Genomic DNA, 22,902 nt, shown 5'->3' with positions numbered 1-22,902 from the left:
CTCCCACAGGGTCTGGCTCTTTTTTCACATCCCAGAAATTTCTTTCTAGAAACTCTGTGCTCATCCATCCGGATCTACTCTCCCCTTTGCCTTATTTCCTGCTCATAGGGCTACACTGATCTTGAGCTTAGAGGAAGTGGTACTTGAATATTGACCTGCTCTCTTGGGCCTCCTTATCTTCTAGAGCCTTATCCCATATGATTCTTCTAAGTAGGTCTTTGAAGAGGTCCAAGGTGACTCTCAGGAAGGTCATGCAGGATCCCGATTCCCTCCCTAGGAAAATGGGCCAATGTGTATGTCTCAAACAGCAATACCCAGATAGTTGTGGAGCCAACCAAGGATTGTTGGTAATAACAACAAGTGATTGTTGGTAACACGCTGTGAGAAAGAACAGGGTGTGGCTGGAGAAGGTGGCCATACAGAAGTAGGGCAGCACCTTTCCAGGACAAACATCCTTGCTGTAACTCTTGGACATAAGGACAACAGAGTGCAAGCACCAGAATGGGACTGAGAAGGGGGCATGCATGGACTATAGGGAGGGATCAAGACCACCCAAGACACCTGAAGCCCTCTGATCCATTTACAGAAAGGTCTGAAAGAACTGATTGTGCATGATGACTAATTTGTATAGAAAATGAGAAAGTTGTATTCATGGCAGGGGTAAAAAAGGTATCCTCACAAAGGCCAGGCACATGTGCACCACCTGTCCCTGGACTTCCCATCAGCTGGAGCCACGCTGGAAATAGGACTCTCTCTCTGGGTTTCCCCACTCCTCTTTAAATCACCTCTCTCTCTCTGTCTGTTTTCCTCCCTCTCTCTCCCCTTGCCTCCTGCTCTTTCCCCTTTTGCCCTACCTCTTTATCCAAACCCCGCTGCTGTGTGTGTGTGTTCTAGGAGATCAGGGACTAACTTGTATCAATTCTCACGCCAAGTATGGAATTTACTAATAAGCTTTTGTAAGCTTCTGCAGACCATCTGACTTTTGTTGCTCTATTTGACCACAAGCGTCTACAAAACTTGGGTGTTCCCTTCCACTTAAGGACAAGACAACACTGTGACTAGTGATGGAGATATAATGTGTAAAGGGGCAAGCTTCAATCTGAAATAAGAACCTTTCAAAGTAAGAGAAAATTGAGGTATAACAGTGTCTTTGTATCCTCTTCCAAAGGACAATGGATCAACAGAATAGGCATGATTTGGGTGTCACATTCATGGTTTATTATAATTTGTGCTTTGAAAGGTATGTGTAAATAACACATTATATTTCCTGTTCTTGTGAGAAATTAAATATCTTGGCAATGCTGCAGCCTTTTGACCTCTATTAATTACCCAAAATTTATATAATTCGCAGCTATAAAATATTGTTTGAGACAGCATAAGACTTTTGCTCTTCTTTGGGCTGTCAAGATAAAAAGCATCTGCAAGAAAGTCTCTGACAGAAAATCCAGATAATGACATTGCAAATACTGATGCAGAAATCCCGTTGCAAACAATATCATCCATGTAATGTTAGATGTAAAATTTCAGATCAAATGGGGATACTGACACAACTCACTTCCTTTTGTTAATATTATATAAAGTAAGAAGTTTCTGTTTGTCATGCCTCTGTCTCTGCACTTGCCCTGAATAAATCAGAATTAAAGGATTTTTACACTTGCCTGCAAAGAGAAACAAAATCTCACTATTTTTCCTGCTCTTGTAAACTGGGACTTTCACTGAGAGATTGGTGGAAAATGCTAGAATCCACTATTTTGAGAGGTAAAGCTTTTCCTGAAGACTGAAAATGGGCAAGCAAGATCTGATGTGGAAAGTCTTTAGCTGCTCTTCTGGTGTCTCTGTACACAAGCAAGGTATTCTTGCACATCGTCTGGAGAGCCAAGGATAAAAGGAACTCTCTGGTGAATATTCTCAGGTTTCACATCCAACACTGCTTCGGTCCCTGTAGTTGCTATGCCACCAGCCTGCTCAATGATGAAAGCCATAGGGTTGCATTCGTAGAGAAGTCGGAGCTAGAAAGAAAGACAAAACACCTGATTGCCTATGGGGGAAATTGTATCAAAGGACTTGCCAAAATTTAGCATTCTTTTTGTGATTTTAGAAAATTTTGTACCAAGCTGCAATTGACCTAAGTAGCAATGTCTTTCAGAGAGCCCTTCCTTCCCTCTCCTCACCTTTCCTGAAGTCTTCTGCTTGGAGGAACAGTGTGCCGACCTTACATCCAGGCATCACCATATAATTTCCAAGCTGTCATACGGACGTGCAGCACCAGTGAAGCTGTATTTTGTCAAAAACGTCAAAAGTGGGTGTCCCACAGGCATCAGAAAAACAATTAAGCTGGCTAAGCTAACAGTACTGGGAAAGAAAAGCCAAAATATCTTCTCATATGGAGTCTTTACATGTTAACTCAGAGCTTGAGATAATCATGTTATGTTTAGTCAGGATATTTTGGAGTTTGAAACTTGATAGTCCCAGTTTCAAATTTCAGGATTCTATTGCTTCTCTTCAGAAATGTAGATAGATATTAGTGGCCTGCACTTATTCAGATTGTGGCTTCAGAAGGAGTTGCAGTTATTTATTAAAGGCAAAATTTCCCTTTTGGTTTGGACCCTGATATCTGTTTACGCTTTTTTGAAATGTTACCTCTTGGAGTGAGTGTGTTCTGGTGGAATGTAAATTTATTTAGGACATATGCCAAAGGTTTCTGTGTTTAAATGAACAGCAGCGAGAGCTGGTCAGTTCTGAACAAATATTATTTCTGTAGGTTTATCTATGAAGTGCTCATGTTCAACAATATTAGCACATGTTTTGTTTAAAGGACTCTTGACGTGTTCAAAAGAAGAAAAGTTTTCTGGGAAAAAGGAAGTGTGACAGAATGCTACTGTATAGAGAGACAGAGAAATGGGTTGAGCACATGACTTCGCTACCCATCACACCTTTAGCACACTGCAATAAAACCATGATATACCACAACTTAAATAGCACTGTATTACCTTCTTTCTTATCTTTAAAGCCCACTGAAGTGCTACTTCTGGTACAAGGACTCCATCTCTGAGGCAACATAGGACCAGTATCTTTCACTCTTCTTCCTACTGCTTGGCCCAATTCTGGAAGGTCATGAGCCAGCAAAGAGCAGTGGTATCACCATGGAACCATGTTTCAAGTGTCTTGTTGCTACTGTGACTATGCAACTTGAGGAAATCAGTTTTCCATCTGGTAGCAGTGCAACTGCACTTAGGGATCTTCAGATGGGCTCTGTCTTCAGATAGGTTTAACATTTTCACCTATTAGAGAACTATAAGCCTTAAGTTTATAAAAAATATTATTCAAAATATACCATTTGAAAAGGAGATTTATTTGTTGTCTTGTCCTGTAGTGTTTATTGTGTATTGTTTATAACAAAATAGCATTTAGTTTTCTTTCTTTAACTTAAAAAAGGATCTGTAAATTTTAGGGCCTACACCCATGTAATTTGCATTTACTCTAAAGACTTTTGATCAAGTCCTTTTGATAATTCCAGTGACATTTATTATTTTCAGCTCTTTAACCAAGTGCATAGACTGTCTTTCAGGAGAGAGATGATCAGGGCACTTGCCACAAGAGTATTATTTCTCCAATAAGAAAAGATACATATGAAAAGAACTATATACACCTGCACTCTGAGACAGAAAGAAAACTTATTTTTAATGACAGCATGTTTTGCTTCTTCCATTACTCTCTTTACTGTGGCAGTTCAAGCCAGAGCAATCAAATAATAAATGTGGGTTAACTCTGTGGAAACATTTATTTCTATAAAGTTATGTAAGTGCTTTGTTCCTTTGTACTTTTGTCCTGTTTTTCATTCTCTCTTTTCAACAATGGTTTAGTACAGATTTCAAAACAAAAAGTTTCATTTGAAGAGGCCAGTCAGCAAACTCACTTTTTTCACATACAGCAAATTCCCTTTTTGTCTCTTTCTCCTATGTACAAACAGATCCACATCATTTAGTGAGGGCTTTTTGTAGTGGTGTTTTGGGGTTTTTTCCTGTGGGATGGTGATTCAAAAATTTAAATAATTTTTGCCTGGACTAACATGCAGACATTTTTGGTTGTATATGTTGAAGATAACTATTTTCCTGGTTTTACTTTGAAGACCATTTGGATCTGCTGGTATTTTGGTAAATACAAGCTCACCATGATGAAACCAGTAGTCCTCTCTCCCTAAAGACAGTAGATATTGGGATTTTCTGAGACCAGTGTGGGACATGAGGCGGATTCCTTCATGTACCAGCCATGGATGCAAAAGCATTTGAATAGAAGATTTTAAGTATGGTGTAGATCAGGAAAGAATTCTTGGTGTCAGAACACCAGGTCCAACCTATTATGTACTAGGACATTGATTTCCTAATGATGACCTGGAGGTTACTGCTGGTCTACACATCATCTGTATGACTAGGTCTCTTAAAAAATAAGTGTTTAGAAAGTTGATAATGAGGGTATTTGATACTGCAGAAGAGAAGTTGAGGTTGACAATGGTCTGTGGCCCATCTCTTTAAAGACTGACTGCATTGCATTGCCCTGCATTGTCACAGTGCATTTTGTACTGGTGTCCAAATAGGAAGTCATATTTTCCTAAAATACTGAATGAAACCAACCTTCCACTATAATCACCTTTTCTGACCAGGTAGTAGAACCCTGAGTTTGCAGAGCTGGTGATGTAAGTGTCCTTTGGAAACACAAGGTAAGAAAACCTTTTTTTCTAGCATTAGACAAAACCCTTTCCGGGGCTGGGCATGTCCCACCGGCAGGTGAGATAACTCTAGCTGCCAGTTTAAAGTGCAGAGGTTTTCCTTAGACCCGTGTTGTATCTGCCAGCCATGCACAGGTGTCTCAATGGGTTTCTATGGCGCTGAAATACTACCTTTAGAAAAATCATTAAGTCATTGGTTGCTGTGAAAACCACTTGAGTATTTAATAATATGAAAACACAGAGGAAGATTTCTGGCCTAAATTTGCAATTGCCTAAATTTCTTTCCTAAACTCGATTGCTGAGTGTAATTTTCATTAATAATTTTTTCCGCAGTGGAACATTATTATTTGTTTATTTATCTAAACTATTGCTCTGGTAATACCAGAGATATTAGGTTGGCTAAGCTCCCCAGAAAGGAATTCAAATTACATACCTTTCCTTTAGGACTCTTCTGATTAGCAGGATACATGAAGATCCCACCGTACATCAATGTACGGTGAACATCAGCTACCATGGAGCCCACATACCTGGCACCGTATGGGGAGCTGCCATCCTGAAAAACATACAGCAAAGCACTATGTTTATCTGGCTAGACAACTAGTAACATGGTAAAATCTAATTTTGGTATGAAGCAAGAATCAAAGCTGCTTAAATCAATGGCTGCTTATGGATACTGCAACATAATTCGGTACTGCAAAATACTGAAATCAGTCCTGAGCTCAGCCTTTTGTAAGATGTGATTGTCTACAGTGTTCAAAGATAAGAGTTTTAAAGAGCTGCATTCACAGTATGCAAACCAGAGTGCCTGTAATTTGGGTGCACAATTTGGAATCAAACCCCAGCCTGTGAAAAAACAAGGGACTGAAAACTTCTTCACCTTATCAAAACAAGGTCAAAATAATTTGATTTTTGGTCTTTCACAGCTCCTAAGCCAGAGCATGAGGAGTGGTTTCACTCCTCTACATGTCCAGATGGTTCCAAGAGGACCCCAAATTTTACCTTCCAGCTTATTTGTCAGGTAGAGAAATTGGTCATAGCATTCATTCTGCAGCTTAGTTTGGGAGATCGCAATTTATTAATGAATGTAATTTTCCTTGCTTTCAGCTTAGAAATTGATGTCATTGAAGGACAGGCCTTTTTAACAAGGTCAGTCAAGGAAGTATTCATGTCAGTCTCAGGTCTGCTGGTCATAAAAATAGGTAGGTAGAAGATATAGAAGACAAGCAAGGTGTCTTGAACAGATAGAAGTACATACAGTCAACCAAATAAGCTCCACTGAAGAAATTTAACATGTCACTATACCTTTATGAAGGGGAGATACAAAATACAGATGTAAACTAAAGGAAAGCTTTTAAAGAAAATAATTTTGCTGGTCTTTTCATGTCTCTCAGTCTGTCTCCAATAAAGCTGAGGGGGAATTTTTATCTTCCCAGAACATTACTAGAGACCGAACTTCATGAATGTTAATAAAGAACATATATGTTCTTTATTACAATGCTAAAAGTCTGAAAAGATCTCAGTGTGTTTTTTTTCCTGTCTGGGTCAGTTTTCTAATAAAAGATCTCAGCACTTTCTACAAAGCTCATGCTGTACTGATATTCCATCTAGAAAAATACATAGAAAACTTGATCAGCAATGCCAACTCCAAGACCTTCAGACACCACAAGTTAGTAATCTTTCCCTGTAAAATCATAAGGTAAACTGGGGGAAAAAATGCACAACTGGAAGGAAAATAGAGAAAAACATCATTCTATATTGGATAAGCTTCTCAAATTTTTCAATGTGACTGTGAAGTATTGATAATTACCCTCTATTAAAATGGAAAAAAAATCTCATGAAATTACATATTATAAAGCAACAGAACACTAGGAAGTTAAGCTCTATGCTGCTAAACATAAAATTTGGATTTTTGATATAGCTGTTAATAAAACTAGAAAACAGATGTATTCCAGGCCTTGTTTAACTGTACATATGTTGGTTTTTATGATTCGTGTTGCACACATAAGAAGAATTATGAAAAATTCAGAAGAAAATAATGCGAACTATGAAAGACTGATGGATAAGGCACAGCCTAGAGCTTTTACATTTAGTTTTGTTTAAATCTGGTCCTATTAATTGTAGGTATAAATCAACAAAGCTTTAAAGTATTTGCTCCCTTGTTTTTCATGGCTAATACCCAAATAATTGCATATTTAGCCTTCATATGATAGCTTCTCCATCTCACAGCTGTTTGTACTTGTGACTTCACAATTGTAAAAACCTGACATCAGGAAAAACCAAGCACCTTAAAAGGTATTAAAGAGAGACAAATGTGAGTTTTCAGTTAAAATCTGAAAGATATGATTATAATCTCAAATTACCTTTAAAAATACAATCAAAAGAAGAACTTTGTTTCGTGGTTTTAAAAGGTAATGAACTGAGTCTAAAGAACAGTTTGTTAAACACCAAAAAAAGCCATAACATATTAACAAGCAGCCCCTGAAGCAGACTGCTAAGGGTTGCTTCTATTATATTATCAAATAAGGCCTCTGTAAACCACAGGTATGAAATTTAGTGACCATGAGCTGCACAGCTGAGCCACCTGTGTACACATCATCTGACTGGTTTGGAATGTGCTAGATTTCCTATTCACATGCAGATTATTTACATAATTCATGTCTACATGGACTGTGTTATGCAAAGGATGCTTTGTGGGTTCCCTTCCAACTCAGGATATTCTAAGCTCTAAGCATGAGATGCCACTGACAATTTTAGTTGCTTCTTACCCAGATAGATATTCACCAGCTAGAGACACAGTGCTGAGACTGTGCTGAGAAAAATACAGATAAATTCCTCCCTTCTGATAAGGTTATCGCTTGAACCACATATTGAAATAAAATTTTTACTTCCCTTAGCATACAGCTGTCTGCATAGAAGATTAAATACTCATTTTAGTTAGTGAAATGTTATTTATTGTTTCTCCAGTTTTGTTGCTCATGCATTTTTTTACAGATAAGAAAGTTAATAGGTGTTGTATGTGCATTGGCATATTGCCCAGGCGTTCTTCTCAAACAAAATAATAGAGCATAAATGCTAGACAGGTTAATCCCAAGTCCTCAGTAATGCCAAGCTCTGTGTTTGCTCAATAAGCACTTTTGATTGCTTAGTTGATGCCAATGAAAGAGCTGGAGATCCTTCATGTTCCCTTGGTCAGCATCCATGTTGAGTAAACTTGTGGCTACTCTTTGTTTTACCCCTTCTGCTGCTTTTTCTTTTTTTGCTTGACTCAAAGGAACAAAAATGATACATAACAGATAGGTCCTGTGATTTTTTTTCCTTCACATTCTGATAGAAGTCAATTTTTAATTTCTTTCTTCTACTGTTTTTGACAGCCCTGCTCTTCCACAGCAGAACAAGACCAGGTTTTTCTTGTATAAATATGATGATTTGTGGGGGGGGGGGGGCAAGAAATTTTTTTCTACAGACTACAACAGCAATACCCTGCATCCCCTACTCCACATATAGACGTGGTGACAAAATAATAGTAGTTTTACTAGGTTTTTTGTGTCACTCGGACACAGCTGGGCTTCATACTGAAATGTGTTGTTGAGGCCATTTTTAATGGCACTGCTGAGACAAATTCTTAACGAGGGAGTCTCAATTGCATAGCTCTCATCATCAGCAAGCTGTGATGAGATTCAATTTCTCTTGTGCCTGACTGTAGGAAGCAAAGATAAAAATAGGTGTCATAGCAAAGTGTGACAATGTCCACAGGGTATTTCAAATTCTACCAGTGCCAGAAAAAAGCTAGGGGGAGGAAGAACCCGTTTTAGGGAGGAGTTGTAGTAAAATTTGTGCAGAGATGGTTTCTGGCTCAGCAGTGCCCACTAAGCATTGCAGACTGGAGTATTACAGGCAACTTTGCAAACAGACACTTGCTCTTCAAACTGGTTAAGCAGCAGTGTGATTTTGTCATGCTAAATAAAAAATCAGCTTCACTCTCATACCAGAAGAGATGTGGTTAGACATGTGTTTCCCACTACATGATAGTAGTAGGAGGCTTAGTCTGGCCTGCAGAACATCAGCATTTTTCTAGTGCTTTTTATTCAGAATTGATGCCTTAGGTAAATGGTGATCCACAAGAAAATTTGAAAGTCAATGCAGTTTTGTAGTCCAAACTGTCTGATGTTAGATAGTAAGGAGCAATCTCTCCTCTACTCATAAATGGTTGATCTTTAGTGTTTTGTTGCTAATGACAATGATATATAACATAGGATATCTCATGGATTGCATTGTACTTTTGATTCCCTGTTATATTTTTAACTTTTCAGTTTTTCATGGCAATGTCAGAGAGTCATCTGAACAGCATGTTGACCAAGAACTACAGAAAGGAGTTAATAGAGGTAAGATCTAAGGAAGAAAAATGCAAAAATGTGACAGATAGCTAAAACTGATGCCCGAAGAGTATAGGGTGAATGATCTGCCTGAATAAGAAGGTGTTCCTCCATGCCCACGTCAGTTCCTCCTCATGCCACAGGCAGGGGATATTCAGCAGACACCCTCACTACCCTTCTGCATGCTGCAGAGAGGGGGACAGAGACTGAAAGTGTGAAAATCTCCACCTGGCTCCTGTAGGGACATTACCAACGTGGCTGCAGCTGGGTAGCCTTACAGATGAGGCCAGGAAGCACATTTCATGCTAAGGAGAAATGACAAAACCTCTCTAGTCCTCCCCACAATGCAACTATTATGTCCTTTCCAAATCAAGGAACTGAGTTATGCTGGTTCCAAAACTCAGCTTCATAACAAGCGTCTGATGGGCAGGGCACTTCCTTGTGCTTTGTGGCTATAGCATTCATGCCTCAGCCCTTCTCATGCTGACAGCTGTACATCCCAGAGCAGCAAAAAATGTGATTGTTCAGCACAACTGAGAAGATTTCCTGTGCCCCAAATAACCCATGCACTTCTGTGGTGCTTGCTTTAAAGTAACAAAAATATCTGCCAGCTTCTCTTCCATTAGACAAACAATTTCAATAGAATTGAATTGCATCGAATGATGCACAGATTTGAGATAAAACAGTGTTTGCAAATGAGTTTTTTCCAGTATGTCCTAACTTTAGGCTTTAGGAAGTCACATGATAGAGCAGTCCTCATTGATCCTGTGGGGAAATACCTCTGTCTGGTCTTTCCGCTGAGTTTGAAATCTCTTCAGTCTTCTCCTCATTGCCTGGGGTTGATGCATTTGTTCAAGAATTTTACTTTAAACAACACTTTGGTGGTTTGCAAAAACACAAATTAATAACTCCAGTCTTAGTGCATGATACTGAATACACAGCCTGGTATAACATTAGCAGAGTGAGAAGCACAGATGTTCTTCACTTTCCCAGCTGGATTTAGGGAAGTATGAAAGTTGTGTCATGGGCTTCTGCTTCTCTCACAGCTGAACTGAATGCAGACTTTGAAGACTCAAAATAATCTCAAATATTCAAAGTTAATATATTTAGAAGGCTGTGATGTTAAGACTCTCTGTAGCTACAATCTGAGTAGTATGCAAAGGAGAGTTTGATATTTAGTCAGTAGTCTTACAGCTATAGCTGATATGCTAAACCCAGATTTTTTTAGCTCAGGAGGAGCTTATCATGGGATCACAGTTTAAATGCTTTCTCATTATATTTCCCTTTTACTGCACCCTGAGGTTTTTACTGAATCCATTTATTTAACACAGACCATATTACAAGTATCCTTGACAACTAATAGCTTTAAAATAATTTTTTTTAATAGGAAGAGTTTTAAAAACAGCTTCCTAACCAAATTAAGTCCTGACTTGATCCACATGACCATATTTCATTATAAATTACTTTTCACAGCCACACTTTTTAGAGAGCTTCCAGTTTTCCACATTGACAGCTTGTGTTGTCCTCCTGGCATTGATAAGTTAATTCCAAACTGTATTTGTCTAAGGAAGTTCATCAGACATGGGATGTCTTTCTCCAAGAAAGTTCATCAGACATGGGATGTCTCTCTTTTAACCACCAAATATAGTTAATTTGTGCCTCACAACATTAGTTTAGATTTTCTCCCCAGCCTATAGGTTTTTCATGCTCTATATGATGCAAGTAGACTGTGCAAGAATGATACTACACTTTTCAGATGCAAGAGGGTGCAGGAAGGAGAAGGTGATGCCGCCCAGATTCCTGCAAACACAGCACATGCACAGCACATGGAATCGAGCCCTGAACACCCAACTGCACACATTACTGAACTGCATATTCAGATAAAGCTAGAAAATGAGAATATCCCCACATTTGGCATGCATATTTCTGGAGTTTTGTTGAAAGATCTAGTTCTCCAGCACATTTCCCTTCACACAAACAAGTTATTATTTTATTTACGAAAGTCTAAGTTATAAAAGATGTCAGGATGCCAAAAAAAAGTTCCATTACACACATATCCAAAATAGACCAGCTGCTACGAAAGGGTTACATGGGTCTGAACTCAGGAAGACCTTCAAATCCTTTTCCATCAGGCAGGACTGCATGGAATGCAGTGCTTGCCAGTGCACGGTACACTGGGTACAGTGCTAATATTTTCTTACCTCAGGGAATTTCTTCTTTTGTAAATATTCTGTCATTGCAGGATCAAAATACTTTGCATAACCTTCATTGAGACTGTATACCTTCCCCTTCTTCTTGATTTTAACATCTCTGTCCACCAAAATAAATTCACCAAGACCCTGCAGGACAGGATAAATTAGGTATTAGCATACAATTTTGTTGGCTTTCTGTAACAGTTGTCACACTAGACATGGCAGAAATACTAGCACAGTTTGATCCTTTCAGTACCAGTGTAGTGTATAAACTTACAATATTTCATGAAGAGCAGAAAGCAGAGAATTTACACTAACTTAATGAAAACTTGTCACATCAGTACTATAAACAAAATCTAATTGGAAAAACCAGCAAAAGAACACAAATCAGCCCTGAAAGCAGATGGATCATGAATCTCTGTCCTCAAGTGAGAAGACTGCAAATCAAGAAATGACACTGCCTTCTGACTTCTGGACTCTTTTTGCCTGCCTTGTCCAAATAACCTAATGTGAATGTGGTCAGCTACACCCATTTGTTGCTCTCTGCAGTTTAATTGCAACTTCCACCTTCTCTTACTCTGTCTCAAGCAGAGCAGTTCATCTCCCAGTTCTTTCCACTTGGAATGAGACTATTTACAAACATTACAATAACTTCTGCTAATAATTCATCCTTTTATTAAAAACAACCCCACAAAACCATAAAAGACCACAGTATGTTATTCCCCACATCTAATTCTGGTTTTACAAATGAATGATCTTCCTAGCATTCCCACAGTAAGACTCATTGTGTTCTGGGCATTCAAGAGTGGCACACGTTCAATTATACAGGTGGTGTTGTGCTTTTGCAAATTTTTGGGCACGCACCTTAGGTGACAGCCATAAAACTCTACTGCACTCAGGAAATGAAACATCACTTGGCTCAAGCTATCAAAAAAATGGTCCTTGCCTCAGGCTAAACAGTGAACATGTTGATGCTCTTATTCAGACAGAAAAATCAAGAAGAAAATAAACACAGGTTCCTTTAAGTGAAGACAAAAACATGGTACAAATTAAATTTTTTTAAGTGTTCGTTTGAATGAAGAGGGTTTCGGACACTTAATTTAAGAGAATTTAAGTTATTTTAGTTCTATTGAGTAGGAAAAAGCCAAGCAGGTATTGCAACCAACATGCTCATATATTATTAAATATTTATAAAGAAAAGGTGGGATGATCCAGGATATGGAGAAAAGAATTGCATAAAGTGGATAGATTACAGAGACAAGGATTAACAAAAAGAGTTAAAACCGAGCACAGAGAGCTCTAAAAGACAGTGGCAATGTGATTAACACCATGACTGTACCGGATCAAGCATGAAGCAGTCCACTCCTTGCCCTGTGGAGAGGGCAACCAGCGTAGCACTACCATAGAGGGCATAGCCTGCAGCAACAATATTGCGTCCAGGCTGTAAAGCATCTTTTTCAGAGGGCTCATCATCTGTTTCCTGAGGAAAAATTGCCATTTGAACCAAAGGTTAAATTCTGATAATGAACAATAGAAACAACTTTTCAATAATAATGTGCGACAGATTTCCTTTTTCTGTCTATACAGGCCTTTGAAGCAGCAAAACCAGAGATTGTTACTCCCCCCATCCCTCGTTCAGGGCAAGCTTGATATTGGTACATGTACATGCTGGGACAGGATGTGAAAGTTTGTTATTCTATACATGTCATGCAATCAATATGATACATGCCACAAAGCTGATCCCTTAGCATTATATCCCCAGCTATTAATTGAGGATCATCAGAAACTGAGACAGAGCAGTGATACTAATCTTCTGTAAATGTAACATAAGCTGTGATGCTGACATCCCTCAGAGGGAATAACTGAGAGATAAAGGCTGTAATTAACATTACAAAAAAAAAATGCTCCCATAGTACAGAATAAAAGGGTATATGGTGCAACATGATGTAACCAAGTTTTTGCATTGGTCTCTTCTAGCGAAAGGATGCTTAACTGAAGGAATATAAATGTTCATCTATTGTGTACAAATGCTCATCATATTTTATACAAAATAACAAATGCATTTGGTTATGTAAAGTGTGCATGTGCGCAGGTACTCACCTATAAGTCTACACAGAACATTCAGGTGGCATTTTACTTCGAGTTTTTAACCAATTTCTGACACTCATGTTTTGATTTGGCACTTTGGTTATCATGGAGCAACAGTAGCCCAAGCACACAAGGTGGAAATATTTCCAGCCAGCTCTAGGGCTGTGCCTCAGCCATGGCTTACAAGAGTTTGTCTGGTGGGGTGGGTAAGAAGAACAGCCAACAGTACTTGGGAAGGCTGGTTAGAGCCTTCATGTCCTGCTGCTACAGAATGGGCCAGGATTGCTTGATATTAATGTTTCTTTAAAAGTTCATCTGTTGCGGTGGTTCTCGTATGGATCATTTGGTGGTGATCCATGGGGAATTGAAATGAAACACTCCCCTTTCTTCAGACCATGGCTTAGTATTTTATTGTTCCCAACTCAGACAGTTTCTCAGTGATTGCATAGGCTTATTTAGATTGAGTAGCAACTAAATAGAAACAGCAAGTCTAGCCCTGAATATTTGGTTGAAAAAAATTAAAATCCATGAAGACTGTCTTGTGTAGAAAATAAGATGTTTGCCCATTAGGGTCCTAGTAAGGTGTTCCCATTCATCGTTGTATGCCCACACCTCAAGAAAAGCTGAGATGTGGGACACTAAAACAACACCTTCTTGGTACACAAAGATAGTAATTTCACATCAAAAAGTTTTCTTTTTCAGGTGAATTTGTTACCGAAGTCACTTCACTCACAGTCTTTAACTGTATTTTGCTCAAATCCTTTTATTACTATTTTGCCAAGTCCTTCTGTGGAAATAAAAAATCCAGTTGACAACCAGCTTTTCATGAGAAGAGCTGAAATATAGCATGTACAAATGTAAGTATATATATTTGTATATATATTCGTACATACTGGGGGAGTCAGTCCCTCGAAACTATGCCAAGCTGCCTATTCTGGGAGGTTATAATGAAGACTAGTTTAAACTTTTGTGTGCATATTTCAGAGCTTCAAAAATTGACTAATATTAGCTAATACTTTGTGAAACAATCCTTACAGTACCAACTATTATGGCCTAGGTAACTTCATCTATTTTAAAAATACACCCCTATGGTACATACATCTCACCATTAAAAGCAATGGTTGTCTATAGGAGACAAATCATTTGCAAGATCAAATACAGAATTAAACATTCATTTAGACAGTTAATTTCAAACATATTTTGGTTGTCATAGCTTTTTGTATGCTCCTCTCATTAAAGAACAAATAATTTTGTATGGAGCAAAGTGGTTTGTTTTCTAGAATACAGCATATATACAATACATGCAACTTTGGGTTATATATGATATTGTTTTAAAATATATTTTTTTCTGAGATGAGCTTTTCAGTCCTATTTCTTAAATGCATTTTTTATGTTAATATGACTGAGAAACTATATATTTGACAATTCTGAAAAAAGCAGGGGAACTCCTCCCTCAAGGTATAGTTGGGCTGAGTTCACTTGTTTTTTCATCCTTATTCACAACTGTGTTTCCAAGAGCTAGCTTCCAAAAAGAAGAAGAAAAAAGAAAGCATTTTGCAGAGCGAGTCAAAATGTGAAAAAGCTACACATCAGCTGATACTTCAATGTTAGGACTGCAGGAATTTTGTCCTGCCAAGTACCATGTACTGATAAACAAACCAGGGAATTAAAATGGGCAGTGCACTCTGATAATTGCTATTTTCTCTTCTTTCTGGTGCACAGATGGATTTCCTGTCCATTATATTTTGACTATGATGGTGGTAGTGAAATACCTTTAGAGGCCTTTATGCAAAACAATAAAATAGACAGATGGACTGCAAATAATGAGTTATAGTGACTCTGTCACTATAACTCATAACTGGTGTGAGGCAGATGAAACAAAGGCTGCAGTGTTTGGCTATAGGGGTACCCTCAGGTGATATCTGGGTCTAAATTTTTTTTGTGTTTGTGATTTACCTGACATCACACAAGGGAATTCTCATCAGCACTGACAGCAGCACTAAAATGACTTGATTTCCAGGTCTGCATTTTGTATCATGTATTTCATGAGTAGGCTTTGTGTTTTTACTGAATTCTTACACCTTCTCTGTGAGGGACCACATGAAGGGGAGGACACTGTCCTCACAATAAGGAAAGGTATCAAATAAAATACATCAGAAGCATTGGGCAAGTTACAAATTAAAACCAAAATGAAACAAAGTGAGAGAGTTTCATAGCATATTTGTGCAGTATGAATTAATGATTGTAGATTTATCTCAGTGGCATGAAAACCTGGGAAGAACCCAAGCGAAAAGCATTTATTGTCACTATATCTTGACACTTTGGCAGCTGAGAGCCCCCTGCTCAGTGGCAGCAGCTGCCCAATCCCCTTCTGATTCAGCAAGGCTTCTCCCTCAGCCCCACTTTTCAGGTGTTTCTGATTTTCAACTGCACCTCTCTGGTTTCAGAAAGCAAAAGCCAGGTGGAAAATTAAATAAAGCTGAGATACTATTTATTTCCTCATGGATTTTTCTAAAAAACTGATAGAATGCTTTTGTGACATCATGAAATGGTCCCTCCCACTGTGGTGGAGGCTCTGGATTGTAAGCAATCAGACAACTGTTTTCAGGATTGAAATGTATTGTCCAAGTCTGGCCTTTCTATAAGAGTGCTTATTATCTGTTTTGTTTTTTTTTTCTAAAATAAGCCTAACATTTCTGCCCTGGAAAGTGTGCCTTTGGAAATGAAATTAAGGTGAGACATGGTGAGAAAATCAGCTCATCTCAATCTTCGAGGCTAAGGTTCATCCTTTGGAATCACAATGATTTTACCTTTTCAAAAATGTTATTCATTAATCTTAAATGGCCTAAAATTATGTTCTCTTTCTTAAGTGATATTTATCAACTGGAATGAACATCTCACTTTTATTCTTATACACTGCCCTTTAGTAACTATCAACAAAGCACTTCTTATTTAATAATTTCAAAGAAAAATGCAGCTGTTGTCTACTGCAAATATTGGGAGATGCTGTTGTCCTTTAGGGTATCTTTGGAGAGATAACTGAAAAGGGTGGAGGTCCCTTAACATTAGAGCACATTTAATGGATTTCATGAACACAGATAAGATCTTTTCCCTGTAAAAAGCATGAAACTGCATGGTACTGGAGGTAGTCCCAGGAATGCTCTTTCAAAAATCATACCCAGGCACCATCTCAGTGCTGTCTGGCCTGCATGGAATCCGTGTTGTGGGTTTGCACTAACCATTAACAGTGTGGACAGCCAAATTCCAGGACTTGTGCCACAACCCTCTTGGCTTGTGTCATAACTATTTGATTCACTAGTAGATGCATATTCTCAACAGTAATGACTATTGTATTACCTACAAGAAATATAAAAACCAAGGACTAACCAGCTGAAAATAATGAGCTAAAAGGAGACAGACTTGGAAAACATATCTTCATTCGCTTGAAGTGTAACATCTGAGTCTGCAAAGACTTCTTTGAAGTCAGAAGTACTGTAAACTGTTGTTTCACAATAGCAATGACTGAGGGTCTCCCACAGTCATATGACTGTGAGCTCAAGCTTTAGAGAAAACACCAATTGCTGGGAGATTAGCAAACAAATCACAAGACTTGGCATGACTGGAGCTCTCAGTGTTTGCTGCTGTACTGTGCAGCCATAGGGGAGCAGACATGCTACCGGGCCCGATGACTGTAGGTGAATGCTTCCTCCAGCCACCAGCATTTCCATGCTCACGGACTCCCGTCCATGGCAGGCACGGCAGCGGGCTCTGGCAGGCCGCACGGCCCCATCCATGGCACGCACAGCAGCGGGCTCTGGCAGGCCTCACGGCCCCGTCCATGGCACGCACGGCAGCGGGCTCTGGCAGGCCGCACGGCCCCGTCCATGGCAGGCACGGCAGCTGGCTCTGGCAGGCCGCACGGCCCCGTCCATGGCACGCACAGCAGCGGGCTCTGGCAGGCCGCATGGCCCCGTCCAGGGCTGCCAGCCGCCCGCAGTGCGTGTCCAGGAGGACAAACACTGCCATTCCTCGGCACCTAAGGCTGAGTCAAGCATCACTGAAGGAGCTAACCAGCTGCCCTGGGGGTGAGATCACGTTAGTCAAGTGCCTTTGTGTGCCGAGGAAGGAAGTGCTGTCACCTAACAATTTCATGGGGCTGGGTGTCCCCTTCCAGTGAATTCAGGCAGCATTTTAGCACACGTGAATATGGAAGTGTTTGTCTATCCTTTCTAAGGCTCCCTTTTGCCCAGAGACACCTAAGGGACCATGGAAAGAAACTAGGCAACGTGATGAACTCAAGACATTTTGCTTTCACCAAGCAAATCATGCCATGTGTGATTTGCTCCTCTTACCTTTTTGTAGATAGCAAAAATTGTTCCTATTGGTGCCAAGCAGTCTATATTGGATGAACCGTCAAGGGGGTCAAAGCACACCACATATTTACCCTAAAACAGAAGCGGCAAGGGAACCATTTAATGGTAAGTTGCTTGGTATTATTACTTCCTTTTACTTGAAAACTCCCATGTTTTTATGTCTGCATTTAGCCCTCCAATTGTGCCTGATACATCTCGTCAGAGAAGGCTGCACTGCTAACCCAGCTGGCCCTGCAGCACAACACCGACTCCCCAAGGGCCTGCCAGAGAAATTGGAGAGGACATGTTTCTGCTCAGACAGCACAAATGGATGTTACAGAGGAGCAGTCCTCTGCTGCCAAGCAGGGTAAGAAGTTGTTTTAGAGCAAAAGGATTGACGCATTTTGGAAGCAAGCATCTTCCTCTAATGAATATGTTTTCTTTTGCTACTTTTACTGTGAATGAGAGGATTTCTCTGTGTTGTGAGGTTTGAGGGCAAGAAGGCAGAAAGAGAAAAATCTTCGGGAAAGGGCAGGTTACATCAGCATGAACAGTAACTCGCTGTAATAGGATCCCCTCCAGGGGGAAGCCTGATGAAGCAGTCAGGTGTTTCCTTTGAATATGTAACATAACACTCCGTTCTGCCAGCTTCTCATCTCATTTTATCTTTCTAAATACTAGTGTAATCCAAAACCATCGCACCAGCGGTCAGGGAATGTAATAGTACACTTCCACCTGAGATTTGGGATGTGTTAACAAGCTTAAAAATAATTATTCTCCCCCCCATTACAAAACTTTAATAATAATTTTACTCTCCACATCTCTTTTAGCTGTTGAAGTCATCCCACCCACTACAGTTATTAATCAAAACAACGCAGAAACGGCGCAAATTTTCTGAATTCCCGCGGGAAGGGTTGGGTTTGGGGGCCAGGGCCAGGTTTCATACTTGAAGCAAGAGTGCCACCTGCTGCTGCCTGAGCCGACAACCCCCCTGAATGCCGGAGCTGCACAGACCCGCTTGTCTTTCGGGGTGATGATGGCCTCCTTGTTCTCCTCCGTGACCAGGACACAGGTGCTGTAGGAGGACTGGAGCATGTTAATCACCAGGGAGTTGGATAACACATCCAGCTTCTTCACCTCATCACCTGTCACATTCACAGTGCCAGCTATACCAAACCTACAGAAGAGTAACAATGACAAGAAACCTGAAGGAGGCAAACATTACAGGTTTTTACAAAAAACGCCTCAACAAGTCAAGGTTATTCCTTCATCTTATCTTCCTACACCTTTAGACAATCTTTGGATGACACAGCTGAGGTGCATTATAAGACTGTTGCTGCTGTAGAAAATAAAAGCAGGTGCTTTGAGGCCTTACCTGGGTCCTCTTGTTTCTGTGTAGATGTTCCCCAGGCCAGAAGCAGAGCCCACAGCCCAGGTGGTGAGTACCAGCCTTCCCCAGCAGCCCCATGAAGCAGCTGGCTGCAGTTTTGAGGAAGCAGAAAGTGCAGTGAGCATCTGCAATATTTTCTGTCACTTGCTGCTCAGAGCTCCATGGTGGTCCTTTAACCCACATTCACCCTGCCAGCTCCAAATCAGGACTTTAAAGGCATCCCTGGGGAATTTGCCAGATAGAACCGTATCTCTGGATCAAGGTCTGTTTTATTTGGTGATCCTCAGCTGAGTTAGGATGACACTTCTCCCTATCCTGATTTTAGCAATATGCTAATAACATGGTATAGTAGTATATATGTTTCTGAGACTTCCAGTTGAAGAAGCACTGTTGAGGCCCAATGTGCATGTTCTGGGCTTCTTAAAAAATACAAAAACCATACAGGGAAAAACTACAGCTTTTTTAATTCATTAAGGGAAATTAAATGGGGTATTTTGGGGAGTGTGGGGGAAGGGGAGGGGTAGTGGTGGAGTGGGGATGGATGTGGGAAAGAGGGGAGGAGAAAGAAGAAAGTAATTAGTCTATAGAATGATATTGGTCAGTGGCAGGCCTGAGCTGGGAGTGGAGTAGGTCTTTTTCTCAAAGCTGCCTGTGCCTTTCAGCAGTATTGAGTGTTTGGGTTATTTTATTTTTGGGTGCCAAATTTAAGGTTTTGAAAAGGACCATGATTTTCAGGGAATGGTAAGTGCCTACTCTCCAGTTAGTGTGTTTTCAGGCACAATCACAGCTCAAGAGCTCAAGTCTATGACTTGGAAAAAGTTCTTCACTTTTGAATTTAAAATCTGTCAAAAATTCATGCTTAGTGCTTTAACATTAAAGAAAACACTTACAGTCTCCTATTTGGAGGAAGTAGAAAAATCAGGGCTCTTTAACTGCACACATGCAGATGAATGCAAGCCACTTTCACAGTGGTTGAAAGTTTGCCATGGGAATCCCTGAAATTCCATGGTTAGTTTCAGTAATTTGAATGGTGGAAATTACTAATTTGTATGTTTGGGTACTTTAGATATTTCTGAGACAACATCTGAAGCTTTTTGTTCATAAAAAGAAACATTTTCTCCTTAATGTAATGTATGCTTTGGGTTTTTTCTGAAGGGGAAGAAGGATTACTATTGTTATTATTAGAGGCTATTCCACCAATAGCCTATCAGTTTCTCTGCTGTTACAAACTATTTCAAAGATTGTCTACATAAAAATAAAAATTATATAAGGTAAACTCTTCCTTTAAGTCAAGGAGGCAAAATTGCTCAGTTTCACCTAGTAAGGAAACTAGGAGACAAAGCATAATTTAAGAGTAAGAGCATAGGAGACTGAAACTGTGGTTCACTTTGAGTATGTCTCATGTCCTCTCTAGGCACTATAAAGTGAGTGCAATAGTTCTGAGACATTGAATTCATGATTTGCCAAGATGATATAGGACTTTGACCAAATAATCAACAGAAGCACAAAATCCCCCCCCAACTCCTAGGATCACACATTTTGGTGTTTCTGTGGAAGGAAAGAAAATCCAAAATCCCTAAACAAATAATAAATGTTGTCTTCCTTTCACAAATATATTCCTGGTCTCTTTCATGCATGCAGGTGTAAGTACATACTAAAGCATGTTCAGAAAAATATCTTTTGATACATATCAAGAACTTTCTATTTGAAACACACAGTTTTATTAGGGCATTCCATATCTCTGAACTCTTTCAGATATATCAGCATTAAAAGATTTAGACTGATGTCTATTGCACTTGTCCATGTGGAACAGCTCAGTACATTCCAGGTTTTAGTAAGGCCATTTTTTATTCTATCTGCAAAAGCACTAGATGCCAAATTGTTATGTTTGGTTTTCCTAGAGGGCCTTTTGAGACCTCCTGCCTGCAACCCTTCACGTGGGATACTGCTTGAGGAAGAAAAGAGAAATGCAGCCAGGCACAGCAGCGCATGGGGCTTCTCTCAGGGCTGTTGCTTTAGAGCATTGCTTATTCAGCAGACAGGCAGAAAATCAGCTTCCCAAGATAAGCCAAGCCCTGACTTGTACAGTTCAGCAGAGGGCTTGGATGCTAGCAGAACATATCACAGTGAGATATTCTGCATTAAAAATATAATGGTGTGATTTTTAGCAAATTCACAGTAGATATAAAAATAGATCAGTTTCAACAAGTGCAAGAGATAACAAGGTGAGCAGTGCATTGAAGTTCTGTTCTGACTTACATTTTTAGAGTAAAATATTACAAAACAGCAGTTAGCTTAAATGTCTATCTTGCACCCAATATTAGAATACTCCAGAAAGAAAGCTCTCCTGCTTCCCACTCTTGATAATCCAAACTCTGACCTTACTGAGCTTAAAAAAGACACTTCCAAGGTATTTATGAATCTCTGCCCACTCCCCAGCCTTGCTATGCCAGTTGCTATCTCTCTGCCTCCTCTTCCTCCCAGTAGTGCAAGGCAGGACTCACATGTGGGCAAGGCCTGCCTTTCTGACAGCAGCAGAGATGGCCTTTATGGCAGTCAGCATGGAGTTGAGCAGCTGCGTCAGCTCCCCCGTCGCTCCCTTCACGCGGCGTCCCTTCTCCATGACAAACCGCGTCAGGGTCAGCATATCCGTCTCGAAGGGGCTTTTGTCTGTCATTTTTGCGGGGTACCAGAGCTCCTTCTCAGCTGGACAAAATGCTCTCTTGCTGTATTGAGATCCTGGGCAGCTGTTTTATTTTGAGGCAAAGCTGTGTTTGGCTCTGTGGCTGGTCAGAATTTATTAAGATGTTTCTGAGACCATGTGATTGAGTGCTCAGAATAACTGCAACCCAGGCTGGCTCCACGTCTCCACTGGGGTGCAGGAAAGGAGCCTGAGACAGGACTATAGCTGAGCAACTACTGCTCGTCTGGGCTTCCCCTGTGCTGAAATTAGCTCTGTGCAGATCTAGCTACATATTCTCACTGTACATCAGACTGATTATAATGCAAAACTCTCACTGTCTGCGTTCTTGGAAATGGCTTTCCTGTAGATCCTGTTCAGCAATGGGTTCAGCATAGCCAGGGCTGTGTTTACAAGGCACCAGAAATGAAAGCACCAGACACCAGTAACCATATGTGCCACAGTGTCCCACAGCACTGTGACTCCAGACAGTGAAGTTCCCTTCCCATAAGTCCTGCTTTTTCACTCTCTTTTGGCCTCCACCCTGAAGGAGGGTTTTGAAGGTGTGCATTGAGACATGCATTTTTTAAAGTTTTATGTTGCTAGTTGGTCTGCTGCAGTTCTATTTTCATGATTTAATTCCTGGTCTGGGTTGTTTGTAATGTTATAGCGCTTGAACGAATGAGAAGTATTGGTTAGCTGTGGCTTGACTAGTTACAAAGTAATTATATCTTAAATAATTTACAAATAAGGCTTTCTGATTGAAGCATATCAATGGCATAACTCACAAAATGAAATTTTATGTTGGCTTTCATATTGTAGTGCACCATGCAAATGTAGGTATGTCCAAATTTGCAATTATGCTGCCAGTAACTCCTTACAAGCAATATACTAGGAGCACATGATGCCAAGTGAAGGTAGGCAGAAACTCTCCAAGTAATGTATTAGATTTTGCATTACATACATGCTGTCGGAATGCTGGAGTTATGGATTTCAATTACAGCACTGTCTTCCCACTCTGACTAGGCAGTAAGAGAAACTATATGCTGTTACATGCTGTAGCCTTCATTTTACTTATTAGCAGCACTCTTATTTTAAAGT

The 22,902-nt window shown here is 39.9% G+C and overlaps 1 protein-coding gene across 1 annotated transcript; it reads right to left on the bottom strand.

Moving 5' to 3' along the window:
- Nucleotides 1-1,195: 1,195 nt before the first annotated feature.
- On the bottom strand, nt 1,196-21,895 carry LOC131095829 (fructose-1,6-bisphosphatase isozyme 2). The gene is made up of 7 exons (XM_058043949.1): nt 21,626-21,895; nt 18,746-18,908; nt 17,732-17,824; nt 12,631-12,771; nt 11,301-11,438; nt 5,160-5,279; nt 1,196-2,009 (listed from the first exon to the last, which is right to left on the bottom strand). Exons 1-7 carry the CDS (start codon nt 21,796-21,798, stop codon nt 1,815-1,817), a joined length of 1,023 nt encoding a protein of 340 aa, XP_057899932.1. The 5' UTR covers nt 21,799-21,895; the 3' UTR covers nt 1,196-1,814.
- Nucleotides 21,896-22,902: the final 1,007 nt, after the last annotated feature.

The sequence above is a fragment of the Melospiza georgiana genome, chromosome Z, assembly GCF_028018845.1.
Source record: "Melospiza georgiana isolate bMelGeo1 chromosome Z, bMelGeo1.pri, whole genome shotgun sequence".
NCBI classification, from domain to species: domain Eukaryota; kingdom Metazoa; phylum Chordata; class Aves; order Passeriformes; family Passerellidae; genus Melospiza; species Melospiza georgiana.
The sequence above is the reverse complement of the archived record's forward strand: the minus strand, read 5'-3'. Positions and strand labels throughout refer to the sequence as shown.

Bases quoted from the DNA above. Each gene is read 5' to 3' on its own strand.
- LOC131095829 (XM_058043949.1), bottom strand. From the start codon at position 21,798: ATGACAGACAAAAGCCCCTTCGAGACGGATATGCTGACCCTGACGCGG. The intron at 17,825-18,745 runs GTCTGTGCAGCT...CTTCTGTTTTAG, and splicing joins TCACCCCGAAAGACAAGCGG to GGTAAATATGTGGTGTGCTT. The intron at 5,280-11,300 runs GTAAGAAAATAT...TATGTTTTTCAG, and splicing joins AAAAGAAGAAATTCCCTGAG to GATGGCAGCTCCCCATACGG.